This window comes from Sprattus sprattus (assembly GCF_963457725.1).
Source record: "Sprattus sprattus genome assembly, chromosome: 4".
In the NCBI taxonomy this organism is placed as follows: Eukaryota; Metazoa; Chordata; class Actinopteri; order Clupeiformes; family Clupeidae; genus Sprattus; species Sprattus sprattus.
In genome coordinates, this window is record NC_137923.1 from 10,757,809 (window position 1) to 10,771,386 (window position 13,578).

At 43.0% G+C, this 13,578-nt stretch overlaps 3 protein-coding genes across 3 annotated transcripts; 1 reads left to right on the top strand and 2 right to left on the bottom strand.

Annotated features, from left to right (window-relative positions):
* Positions 1-203: 203 nt before the first annotated feature.
* Positions 204-2,733, bottom strand: proca (protein C (inactivator of coagulation factors Va and VIIIa), a; the record flags this gene model as incomplete). Its single annotated transcript, XM_080837231.1, has 8 exons — positions 204-757; positions 912-1,029; positions 1,195-1,316; positions 1,410-1,550; positions 1,656-1,766; positions 1,852-1,876; positions 2,303-2,460; positions 2,667-2,733. 8 exons carry the CDS (start codon positions 2,731-2,733, stop codon positions 204-206), a joined length of 1,296 nt encoding a protein of 431 aa, XP_080693357.1.
* Positions 2,734-4,666: 1,933 nt separating this feature from the next.
* LOC308363875 (vitamin K-dependent protein C-like) lies at positions 4,667-7,217 on the bottom strand (the record flags this gene model as incomplete). The annotated part of the gene is made up of 8 exons (XM_080836765.1): positions 4,667-5,220; positions 5,375-5,492; positions 5,658-5,779; positions 5,884-6,024; positions 6,130-6,240; positions 6,326-6,350; positions 6,787-6,944; positions 7,151-7,217. 8 exons carry the CDS (start codon positions 7,215-7,217, stop codon positions 4,667-4,669), a joined length of 1,296 nt encoding a protein of 431 aa, XP_080692891.1.
* A 3,975-nt stretch (positions 7,218-11,192) lies between these two features.
* Positions 11,193-13,200, top strand: LOC308363347 (uncharacterized protein; the record flags this gene model as incomplete). The annotated part of the gene is made up of 3 exons (XM_080836159.1): positions 11,193-11,727; positions 12,136-12,216; positions 12,308-13,200. The coding sequence occupies 3 exons, from the start codon at positions 11,193-11,195 to the stop codon at positions 13,198-13,200; spliced, it is 1,509 nt and encodes a 502-aa protein (XP_080692285.1).
* Between the last annotated feature and the right edge of the window lie 378 nt (positions 13,201-13,578).

Consider the following 13,578-nt stretch of genomic DNA (forward strand, 5'->3'; position numbering starts at 1 on the left):
TATGGTGTAATTTGTTTAGTATTAATCCTCTACATCTGCTGTTTAACTTGAACTTTTCAGGACTAAAAATTATCCGTTTCTATAGACCGGTTGTGAAAATGCACATATACCAAAACTAATCTCTTTTAAGAGGAAGGGGTCACATTTTTATTACATTTTATACCAATGATAGACAGCAAGAGAGGGAGAAGCAGTGATCATGCCTACTCAAACTTTTGACGCTCTCTATCTATCCACTCCAGGTAGTTAGACACTTTAGTGTAAATACCCAGTTTGTCTTTGTGACCACAGCCTTCCCCCCAAGACACCAAGCCAATCAGAAACCAGGTCTTGCGATACTCCACCATCATTGGCCCACCACTGTCTCCCTCACAAGCATCCTTTATATCACCCAGTATGCCAGCACACAGCACATTCTCAGACACAGTGTTCATCATCTGTTGACTGCACAGGGAGTGGTTTACCAAAGGGATTTGTATGTAGTTGAGGGCCGAACTGTAACGCTTCGCCGTTTCGTTGAGCTTTCCCCAGCCCGTCACAACAGTGGTCGTGCCATTGAGGTGTAACACCCCCTCGGCCAGCCCTCGACTTGGCAGGCAGGCCGGCAGGATGAAGTTGGAGAATTTCACCGGTGCTTCCAGGCGCAGAAGTCCAATGTCGTTGTTCAGTGTCACAGGGTCGTAATTGGGATGTGGAATGACGTCTACCACAGACACAGTGACCTCTGTGCCCTCGTGCTTAAAGCGCTCATAGTCACCTGTGGACACAGTAAGCAGTCAGGCTTTCAGCTGAAATAGTACTACTACAAACACAGTTACGCTCACTCAAGTCAAATAGAAAGACATGGACAATGATGAAAGAAAATGAAGGGAATGGAGTGTGAGGAGGAGAAGTCAGAAGGGTCATCATACCTAATCTGACACTGAAGCGATTATGGTTTTGCAGACAGTGAGCAGCAGTGAGGACCCAGCTACTGTCTATTAGAACAGCACCACATTGAAATTTCCCCTCCGGATTGATCAAAAGAGCCTAAATCATGGGTATGGAAAAGACAAAACATCAAGTATTATGGTGTAAAGCGAAGAACATAGTTCCGATCAAGTGTACAGACTATTACTCTAAAAAGCCCATTCTTTTCTAGTTGTTATGGCATTTAAATGATTGAAAGTTCTGGACTAGACTAGACTATTGTACCTGCCAGGGACTCTCTCCCTTCATGCCTACTTCTCCCCCAATCACCCATGGCAGCAGTCCTTGAATAGGCTCTGTGTTGAATGAGGACTTATGTATCAAGATCCTTCCACAGGCATGGTTATCTATGAAAAAAGAAACAAATACACACATATAGAGTAGAGAATATGTCTGATCTTGTTGTTGTATAAAAGTCAGAAATATAATTATATTCTTACTTAAAGGACTGCATGTTCTGAAGTTTTCGTGGATACTGTATCCTGGGAGACAGCTACAAGTACGGACCAGGCCATCAGACCTCAAATTACACTCATGGTCACAATCGCCATTTTGCACTGAGCAGTTAGAGGCTGTGCTAGCTAAAACACAGGGTAGTCATTGTGTTAGTTTTATACATAAACCACAACAGTCATTAAACATGTCATCGAACTGCCGCAAGATGAATCTAAGACCAGGAAGCTTACGTTGATTACAGTATTTCCCCTCATAACCAGGACTACAGAAGCATTCAAAGGACTGGAACTTGTCCATGCATGTTCCATTGACACACGGATTGGGGTCACACTGGTTACCATCTGAAAGACAAGAAGTTTAGCAAATACAGAGCCAGTGTTGTGCCTACATACTGTATATTTAATTAAAAACAAAGACTCTACCAACCTGTGTACACAGTCCAAAACTCCATCTAAAAAAAAGAGATTTCTGTTAGGGCCACGAGATTTGGATGAGCAGAGATGCCAGAAATTGGAGACATGTTCAAGGGCACAAAGAAGAAGTACTACCATTTGGTTTTGCTTGTCTATAATGCAAACACAATTTAAGAATTCAGTTTGGGGGTATTTTAGAGCCCAGGGGCCTAAATCAATTTTGGAGTGGTTGCATGTGGTAAAAGCAATGCTTGAACATGCAAAGTCAATAGGCATCACGTCATGGCACAAACTTCAGCTAGGCGCTGAGCCAGCTGATTTCATTCACAGGCGCTACCTCCTGGTTCTGCTGGTGCAAATAGCAAATCAAGATATATTTTACAAAATAAATAAAAGGAAGTTCTCTCTGACCATGGACAGCCCACCACAGTTGAATGCCTATAATGGCTATGAAATGAACACACCGTTTGCTCTCGGGTCTGGAAGATCTCCCTGGCCTCCTCGAAGGAACAAACCTCTTCAACACATTCACGTTCTTTCGATGGTGGTCTGAGTTCTTCAAACACACTATTGGCCCGTTTAGAGCGCAGAAGTGAATGTGCCTGTGGTCCACTGTAAAAAACTGGTTCAGAGACCCAGAGAAAAGTGAGAAGTATACAGGTGGATTAAATAGTATTTGATTGTTTAGAAATGCTGGATTCATGTGTCGTCTTCAGACCACTGAAATCTAGATAAATTTCAGTACACATTAACACATGAGGATCTCTGCCAAGTCAAAAGAGCCCAGTAATGTACTCATGGATACTCTCTTGGGAATTTGTGGCATACCTGATCTGCTATAGGCACCCACACACCACAGCACAAGAAGACAGGTGCACAGCAAGGGTCGCCACATGATGGCTACAGACACTGTAAACACATTGGATTCCAAACACATCAGAGTCCATGTATTCACCCATGTATTCACATTCAACATTTTTTGATGATCCTACATTAAATACATACAAACTAAATATTTCTCACTGTATTAAAGATCGTCCTTTGAAACTCCTTTCTAACTGCCATCAGTTGCAAAAAGAAAAACTGTTGAACTTACCAGGTTATTCAGTTTATTGTCCGGCACAAGATGCAGAGCGTGAGAGCAGTATGAAGGAGGGCAATCCAGTACCTGGTCTCAGCTGAGCAGCGTATCGATCTTATCCACATAACATTAGTCGATGGAATTATAACAAATACTGCACAGTTGGAATAACAAAAGTTTAGGTAAACCTGATTCCAGAAGCCTAGTAACAGATACAGAACATGAAAAAACCACACTGTACGGCAGTATTTCAGATAAGCAAGCCCCAAATGGAATTAATATGTCAGATATTTCTTCCTACTTACATTTTGAGAATTAAGGAAGGGTTGTGGATGACAGTTGTGATGTTTAAACAAAGTTAATGACTAACTTCAGATGTTTACGGAGAGTCCACAGTCTGCCTACTCCTGTTCGCTTAATGTGTAAACACCCGCTCACTCCCACAGAGGTACATGAACAATTATAATGTGTGTTAAAATGTTTATAGGTAACCAAATGACACTGAGATCTAACCCCCCATCTTACCGTATATCTAACCTCCTGTGACACTTATCATAACTTACCTGTACCTAACTGGTAAAGTAATGAATGCATTCATTAACAAAGATCAATACCGTATTTCATGCAGTTGTCTCACACGTTCATTCAAAATCATTGGCAGTTTGCTCGTCTTCTCCCCAACGTTGTCTTAGTTTTTTAATTAGAACTACCTCTGAAACATATCTAGCCACCTCACACACACACACACACACACAAGTACACATACACACACACACACACACACAAACAAACACACACACACACACACACACACACACACACACACGTACACATACACACACACACACACACACACACACACACACATCTACACGCATCTGTAAAGAACCAAGTTTCGTGCTTGTACAACCATTACGTATTGTAAATGCTCATACTGTTGTTTATCACAAATAGCTTTTTGGGGTATTAATTATTCATTTTTTTATAAATTTCAGAGCAATGCAAATACATAAACCCAAGCACTTCTTCTGGCGGTCTGCCGAGCGACTGCTTTCATGGAGGAGACATTCATCACAACATAAATTCAGTGGAATGTAAATTTCTACGTAATATTCCAGTATGCATTTTCTGTTGGATTTACCAGTATGAAAACAAAAATGTTCAACCCAGTAAGACCACTGAAATGATTGAGGAAATACCATGTTGTTGAACAGCCCATTACTTATAACTAAACCTCCTGTAAGTCTTTTAGTTATGTTCAAGAACTCTTAGGCTGCATGTTTAGCAGTGCACTTGGGTTTTTTGTCCCATCCAACTGTCAACAGGGGATACATGAAGCTAGATAATAGCACCAGCCATTAAGGGCTATTATCATTATTAACTCAACCCAGAATCTCAGCTGCCCATGCCTTGTTGATCCACTGTTGATGGAAGGCAATGCACTAATAAAATGAATAGTGTGTACAACTCACATTAAAAGTTTGTTTTAAGTGTATTACATTGACATTTCCTATGTATACACTATTCTGCAGATCATTTTAGACTATGGTGTAATTTGTTTAGTATTAATCCTCTACATCTGCTGTTTAACTTGAACTTTTCAGGACTAAAAATTATCCGTTTCTATAGACCGGTTGTGAAAATACACATATACCAAAACTAATCTCTTTTAAGAGGAGGGGGTCACATTTTTATTACATTTTATACCAATGATAGACAGCAAGAGAGGGAGAAGCAGTGATCATGCCTACTCAAACTTTTGACGCTCTCTATCTATCCACTCCAGGTAGTTAGACACTTTAGTGTAAACACCCAGTTTGTCTTTGTGACCACAGCCTTCCCCCCAAGACACCAAGCCAATCAGAAACCAGGTCTTGCGATACTCCACCATCATTGGCCCACCACTGTCTCCCTTACAAGCATCCTTTATATCACCCAGTATGCCAGCACACAGCACATTCTCAGACACAGTGTTCATCATCTGTTGACTGCACAGGGAGTGGTTTACCAAAGGGATTTGTATGTAGTTGAGGGCCGAACTGTAACGCTCTGCCGTTTCGTTGAGCTTTCCCCAGCCCGTCACAACAGTGGTCGTGCCATTGAGGTGTAACACCCCCTCGGCCAGCCCTCGACTTGGCAGGCAGGCCGGCAGGATGAAGTTGGAGAATTTCACCGGTGCTTCCAGGCGCAGAAGTCCAATGTCGTTGTTCAGTGTCACAGGGTCGTAATTGGGATGTGGAATGACGTCTACCACAGACACAGTGACCTCTGTGCCCTCGTGCTTAAAGCGCTCATAGTCACCTGTGGACACAGTAAGCAGTCAGGCTTTCAGCTGAAATAGTACTACTACAAACACAGTCACACTCACACAAGTCAAATAGAAAGACATGGACAATGATAAAAGAAAATGAAGGGAATGGAGTGTGAGGAGGAGAAGTCAGAAGGGTCATCATACCTAATCTGACACTGAAGCGATTATGGTTTTGCAGACAGTGAGCAGCAGTGAGGACCCAGCTACTGTCTATTAGAACAGCACCACATTGAAATCTCCCCTCCGGATTGAGCAAAAGAGCCTAAATCATGGGTATGGAAAAGACAAAACATCAAGTATTATGGTGTAAAGCGAAGACCATAGTTCCGATCAAGTGTACAGACTATTACTCTAAAAAGCCCATTCTTTTCTAGTTGTTATGGCATTTAAAAGATTGAAAGGTCTGGACTAGACTAGACTATTGTACCTGCCAGGGACTCTCTCCCTTCATGCCTACTTCTCCCCCAATCACCCATGGCAGCAGTCCTTTTATAGGCTCTGTGTTGAATGAGGACTTATGTATCAAGATCCTTCCACAGGCATGGTTATCTATGAAAAAAGAAACAAATACACACATATAGAGTAGAGAATAGGTAGAGAATATGTCTGATCTTGTTGTTGTATAATAGTCAGAAATATAATTATATTCTTACTTATAGGACTGCATGTTCTGAAGTTTTCATGGATACTGTATCCTGGGAGACAGCTACAAGTACGGACCAGGCCATCAGACCTCAAATTACACTCATGGTCACAATCGCCATTTTGCACTGAGCAGTTAGAGGCTGTGCTAGCTAAAACACAGGGTAGTCATTGTGTTAGTTTTATACATATACCACAACAGTCATTAAACATGTCATCGAACTGCCACAAGATGAATCTAAGACCAGGAAGCTTACGTTGATTACAGTATTTCCCCTCATAACCAGGACTACAGAAGCATTCAAAGGACTGGAACTTGTCCATGCATGTTCCATTGACACACGGATTGGGGTCACACTGGTTACCATCTGAAAGACAAGAAGTTTAGCAAATACAGAGCCAGTGTTGTGCCTACATACTGTATATTTAATTAAAAACAAAGACTCTACCAACCTGTGTACACAGTCCAAAATTCCATCTAAAAAAAAGAGATTTCTGTTAGGGCCACCAGATTTGGATGAGCAGAGATGCCAGAAATTGGAGACATGTTCAAGGGCACAAAGAAGAAGTACTACCATTTGATTTTGCTTGGCTATAATGCAAACACAATTTAAGAATTTAGTTTCGGGGTATTTTAGAGCCCAGGGGGCTTAAATCAATTTCGGAGAGGTTGCATGTGGTAAAAGCAATGCTTGAACATGCAAAGTCAATAGGCATCACGTCATGGCACAAACTTCAGCTAGGCGCTGAGCCAGCTGATTTCATTCACGGGCGCTACCTCCTGGTTCTGCTGGTGCAAATAGCAAATCAAGATAGATTTTACAAAATAAATAAAAGGAAGTACTTGTTCTCTCTGACCATGGACAGCCCACCACAGTTGAATGCCTATAATGGCTACCGTGACATGAACACACCGTTTGCTCTCGGGTCTGGAAGATCTCCCTGGCCTCCTCGAAGGAACAAACCTCTTCAACACATTCACGTTCTTTCGATGGTGGTCTGAGTTCTTCAAACACACTATTGGCCCGTTTAGAGCGCAGAAGTGAATGTGCCTGTGGTCCACTGTAGAAAACTGGTTCAGAGACCCAGAGAAAAGTGAGATGTATACAGGTGGATTAAATAGTATTTGATTGTTTAGAAATGCTGGATTCATGTGTCGTCTTCAGACCACTGAAATCTAGATCAATTTCAGTACACATTAACACATGAGGATCTCTGCCAAGTCAAAAGAGCCTAGTAATGTACTCATGGATACTCTCTTGGGAATTTGTGGCATACCTGATCTGCTATAGGCACCCACACACCACAGCACAAGAAGACAGGTGCACAGCAAGGGTCGCCACATGATGGCTACAGACACTGTAAACACATTGGATTCCAAACACATCAGAGTCCATGTCACTTATGTATTCACATTCAACATTTTTTGATGATCCTACATTAAATACATACAAACTAAATATTTCTCACTGTATTAAAGATCGTCCTTTGAAACTCCTTTCTAACTGCCATCAGTTGCAAAAAGAAAAACTGTTGAACTTACCAGGTTATTCAGTTTATTGTCCGGCACAAGATGCAGAGCGTGAGAGCAGTATGAAGGAGGACAATCCAGTACCTGGTCTCAGCTGAGCAGCGTATCGATCTTATCCACATAACATTAGTCGATGGAATTATAACAAATACTGCACAGTTGGAATGACAAAAGTTACCTACTTACATTTTGAGAATTAAGGAAGGGTTGTGGATGACAGTTGTGATGTTTAAACAAAGTTAATGACTAACTTCAGATGTTTACGGAGAGTCCACAGTCTGCCTACTCCTGTTCGCTTAATGTGTAAACACCCGCTCACTCCCACAGAGGTACATGAACAATTATAATGTGTGTTAAAATGTTTATAGGTAACCGAATGACACTGAGATCTAACCCCCCATCTTACCGTATATCTAACCTCCTGTGACACTTATCATAACTTACCTGTACCTAACTGGTAAAGTAATGAATGCATTCATTAACAAAGATCAATACCGTATTTCATGCAGTTGTCTCACACGTTCATTCAAAATCATTGGTAGTTTGCTCGTCTTCTCCCCAACGTTGTCTTAGTTTTGTAATTAGAACTACCTCTGAAACATATCTAGCCACCTCACACACACACACACACACGTACACATACACACACACACACACACAAACAAACACACACACACACACACACACACACACACACACACACACACACGTACACATACACACACACACACACACACACACACACACACACACACACACACACACACACACACACACACACACACACACACACACACACACACACACACGCACACATGCACACATGCACACATGCACAGAGCCCCCAAAGACTGACCAAAACAAATGTTTCTTACCATATTACTGTAAGGTTAGCTGTGGAAACCTTAGTAAAACATAAACAAAGTCAAACTAACAATAGAAAACAATGGGGCCAAAAGAGGGGACACAGTTAAACAAACCCGATATCATATACAGTCCATTATAGGGAAAATATGAACAATGACACCTCAACAAACTCTTTTTGCTTTTCTAAGTGTCTGTTTCTCTCTCTTTTTCTATTACAAAGGAAAATACAAAGAGAATGTAAACACTGTATTGAGTGTTCTTATGCGTAACTTATATATTTTAATAAAAACTCATAAATGATAAACTAGTGTATCTGGCTTTGCTTTACTTTGTCCTATTTACGTAATAAAGTTGAAGGAGGCCCTCCAGGTGTCGAACTGTACCACCTGTACTGTTGTACAGTGGTAAAGTTGTATATAACACTTACGTTTGTATCTATCTATCTATCTATCTATCTATCTATCTATCTATCTATCTATCTATATGTTTGTCTCCAACCGCTTCTTACATATTCTTAGCCCTCCCTTCCTCATCATTCTACCCTCCTAGACTGACCTCTGGCCAAGTTCTATTCATTGTTCCCTCAGAAGGACATGTTCTCTTGTCAATGTAACTTCGTTCTGGGTTCAGACTCTATGAAACAGTAGTCAAGGGTGAGACAGTGGTCATTAATAATGGTGCTAGAACAGTAATTCAAACTTGATAACATTTAATTTGGTACTTAGTGAGCCAGAGGAAAAAGGAAGGTCATTTAATCTTTTTGTGATTCTGTCCTCTCAGAAAGAACTGACTCATTCTCTTGTGCAGAAACAAGAGCAACAGCTTGTTCTCATAAAGGGGACAGCGTTGTGACATTGTAACATAAATCACCTGGCCTGCTCAGATTTAAAAGTCTATTCATCTGAAAAACCGGCACTCTAGACTTCCTAACACTGGGATAAAAAGCTGGTATGCAGGGCATGTAGTTACACCTAGGTCCCCCTCATCGAAAGGATGAGGAGCACACAAAGGTAGAGGAGAGGAGGGGAACAAAGTGAGACTTGCCACCTGAGGACCTGTCTCCGTTTGTCTGCGGGTGTGGAAACGAGGACACCCATCAGGGCTGGGCTCTCTCTCTGTTGTACTCGTGCCTTGTTTATTGGGCTCCGGTGTCTCATGCACTGTTTGATTACATTGTCAAAGTGGATGAAAAGTGCAGACTCAGGTTGCGTGGATGAGGGCAGGGAGCGTGAGGCAAGGCTGGCCTCAGGAACATCCACACAGTGCCACAGGCCTCAGGAGTTTCAGCTAAATTGGTTAAATGGGTTGGTGCGGGTTTGGGCACAATGGAGCTTAGCTAGGGCCAGGACAACTTCCTTGCTTTCTTATAACTAACATCTGAGGTAGGCCTCTCTCTGTGATAACGGAATTGCTTGGTCTGTAAGGTTTCAACTAGGTGGCCTGGGAATGCGATGTGCGAATACTTTAAGAAGTGAAAAACAAAAGGGTGAGCATGACTTGCAGTGACATCAACAGTCTCTACAGTGTTTAAACTAAACTCAAGATATGAGAATCCTTAGTACTCTACAACAGACCTGGTGATATTTCAGCAAACAGGCTGTACTGCTATGCTACATAGGGTCCAGTCTGTGACAAACACATAAGCACAATTAGGACACCAGGAAGGGATGGGTTTCTCCAGAGTTTTAGAACACTGTCCATACAGTTATAGAACACTGTCCGTCTCTACGGGATTTGCTTTCAATCTGAAACCCTTATCTACATCTCAGCAACCTAGGAGGAGTCAGAAAGGACTTAGTCTAGTTATGCTTGTAATTTGCGATTTTTTGGTGGACTCTCTCAATGCTAATAAGGTCACCTTACAGAGTGCCTTTGTTATTCTGTGTCATGCACAATGTAATATCATCCCCGTCCCATCTGCTTTGTATTCGGACCCAAAGGAAGATGGTCAGGTTGCAAAAACACTTTTTTTTCTTCTTTTTTACTTTTTGGACATTGTCACCTGGAGCTTATAAATCGATCAAATATTTTGTCCTGTGGTTCACTTCACAGACATCTCATCCTGATGATGGCTCACAGCTCCATTGCGACTGTAAGTGTGATTCGAAATTACCTACTAATGATGGATTTGATTGACAAAACTAGCAGGCAGTGTGTTTTTGATTGGTTTGTGTAATTTCTAAATGCTGAAAGGCTGTTTAGTCATGAATTGTTTTAGATCATTTTGGTAATTTTATATTTGATTGCAATTAGTCACTGGATGAATGACTGAAGTGTAATTTGTAAAAGTGATGTGAGGCTATTGAAAGACTGATCTCTGGTTCACTGTGGTCAACTGACTTATCAACGCTGTGATGCTTGACTAGGAAAGGATAGATTGCATGTGCTGATTTAACAAACGCACCACGCAGAGCACTGGTCTGACTTCATTATTGATTAATCAATTGTCATTGATTTATCACACATATTCTGCTGATCTGCTGTCCCCTGTATGTTCAATCATTTCAGTGTTGAAACTATTTTTCCTTTAATGAAAGAGTAAGCAAGAGAGTCCAAGAGATAGCTGGAGAAAAATATCTGATTGAGGAATGCGGTTTAGTCTACTGACTCGATAAGATTGGTAAATTATTTTTATATTGACTTAAACTGTGCCAAAGAATATACTGATAAAGATCTAGAGAATGTGGAATAACTTGAAATGACACCAGACAAGGATTACAAAATTGAGCACTGATCTGGTCAGTGTCATTATAGTTGGTGAACGCAAACTTTTTCAGCTCCTAGGATTCCATACCAAACTCTCTTTTTCACTCACTCACTTTCACTCACTGTCCGTCTTTTTGTTTTTCTGTCTCTATCCACACTCTGCAGAGGATGTTGCCTTTGCTTGGGCTGCTCTCTTTTCTCCCTGTCTCCTCAGCAATGATTCCCAGACTTCCAGACAGCCAGTCTCCAGAACAACCCGTTCCTCCAGAGGATTACGGAATGGCCTCAGGATCATATGACATGCCACTTGACCTAGTCCCAAGGTCACGGGGACACATGCCATCTGATGGCTACCCTATGCCACCTGATAGCTACCTGATGTCATCTGATGGTGATCCCATGCCCATGGATGACTACCCCAGTGGTTACCCAATGCCACCCGACAGCTACCCAACTTTATATGATGGTGATTCCATGCCATATGAACATGACCCAATGGCATGGAAAGGCCAAGCCCAGGACTCCGGTGGCTTCCCCATGCCAATACCCCATGTGCCTCCATTGCCTCGGACTCTGCCGAGGGAAAACATGACCAGTAACCTGACGTGGGATTATGATGAGCCGATGGTGCCCGATCCATCCTACTGCGACGGGCTCCTGGAGGCACCGACCCCCTGGTTCTGCATGTGCAGACTGTGCAAGGGCAGCAACGTGGGCCCCAAAGGTGACAGAGGACCCAGGGGTCGGCCAGGTACGCTTTAAACTACAAACTCACTCTTCCTACATTTCTGATGGTCTATTCACAGTTAATCTCAGTCCTTAATCTCAGAAAATGTCACACACCTATATGAAGTTTGATAGCTACGTGTGTTGTGTGTTGACAGTTGTTGTATGAACATGTGATCTCTCACATTAGGCCCACCAGGTAGTCCAGGGAGAAGAGGCTTGACAGGGTTTAGAGGTCGTCCAGGATTTGTTGGTCGAGAGGGACCGAAAGGTAGGTAATACAGCCTCTGCAGAACAACATGTTTTGAAAAATGAAACGTTTTGAATATTTTCAGGTGTTCTGTGTTCATCATGATGCTTTAACCACCTCCTTTTTTTAACCACCTCTTTTCCTTTACCACCTCCTTTCTTTAACTTGTGTTTGCTCTGTTAGGTCAGAAAGGAGACGATGGTTTTAAGGGAGAGAAAGGCTCAGTAGGATTCACGGGCAGTAAAGGATCTCTAGGCTTTAAGGGTAAGCTGGAAACTCGCACAACAGAGTGCACGACTCATGTAACTGTGTCTGTCTACTCACCTGTCCCTATCACTCCACCTCTATGCTCTAGGTGACAAAGGAGACCGAGGGGATGATGGTACTGCAGGTGTGCAAGGGCCTCAAGGTGAGACAGGTGTCTGTCCAGAAATCTGCGATTCCATCCCAGGCCCGCCAGGAGAACCAGGCCTTCCGGGTAGCGCAGGGGCTAGGGGTCTTCCGGGGGTAGAGGGTCCACATGGTCTGACAGGACCGATGGGAGACACAGGCGACTTGGGTCTGCCAGGTGTCCCCGGGGCAGAGGGGCAGAAAGGAGACCAGGGTTCAAAGGGTGAGTGTAACTGCACGGACGGGGCAGATGGATCTCACGGGATGCCTGGTCCAACAGGTCCAAAGGGTGACAAGGGCACGATGGGCCCTCAGGGTGTCTCAGGGATCAATGGTGAGAAGGGGGATGAGGGAGGCATTGGCATTACAGGAATGCCTGGTCCGTGTACGCCAGTCATCCAGTCAGCTTTTACAGCAGCTCTGACCAGCAGCTTCCCACCACCAAACACGCCTGTGGTCTTTGCCCGCATCATCTCCAACTTCCCAGGGAATTATGACTCCATGACAGGTAAATACACAGCCCCCGTCAATGGCACCTATGTCTTCAGCTACAACCTGCAGGTCTTTGACAGAGTGCTGAGGGTCGGAATCTACCACAATTATGACCCAATCTTGAGGTCAACCGAGCTCAATAACCTGGGCACTGCCTCCCAGCAACTGATACTACACCTGACCACAGGAGACAGGGTGTGGCTGCAAGTGAAGGACACAGAAACCAATGGTATGTACACAAGCTCGGAGTCCAGCAGCACCTTCTCCGGCTTCCTGCTTTACCCCGATTCGTGTGACCTGCCTCTATTCAGAGATTTTATCCCACCGATCGAAGGGACCTACTCATGGGGAGAGCTGGAAGTCTAAACCACCTAGACACACAACCAGCAACCACCATCATATGTCAGCCTGCGCATAACCAAATAAATACAAGCAAGCCTGTCCAAATAGTGTGTTGTCAGACAACCCTGATAAATAATACCCCTACAACCCACCACAACACATGTCCCATAACCAACAGAGAAAACTCTTTAGGCCTGAGTGTACTGCCATCTACACTTTGATGCAGTTTCCTGTGTAGGCTTTACATCTTTTACAGAAAAATTCAAATTAATGTACTCAATAGATCTATGTACACAATGAACACTCTTTCAAAACCTAGCCCTTCTGCAGAATAGTGGGGTTTTGCTAATCATAGCACTTAGCAGTGCTGTTCCAAATACCGGCAGAACATGTTTTATTTGG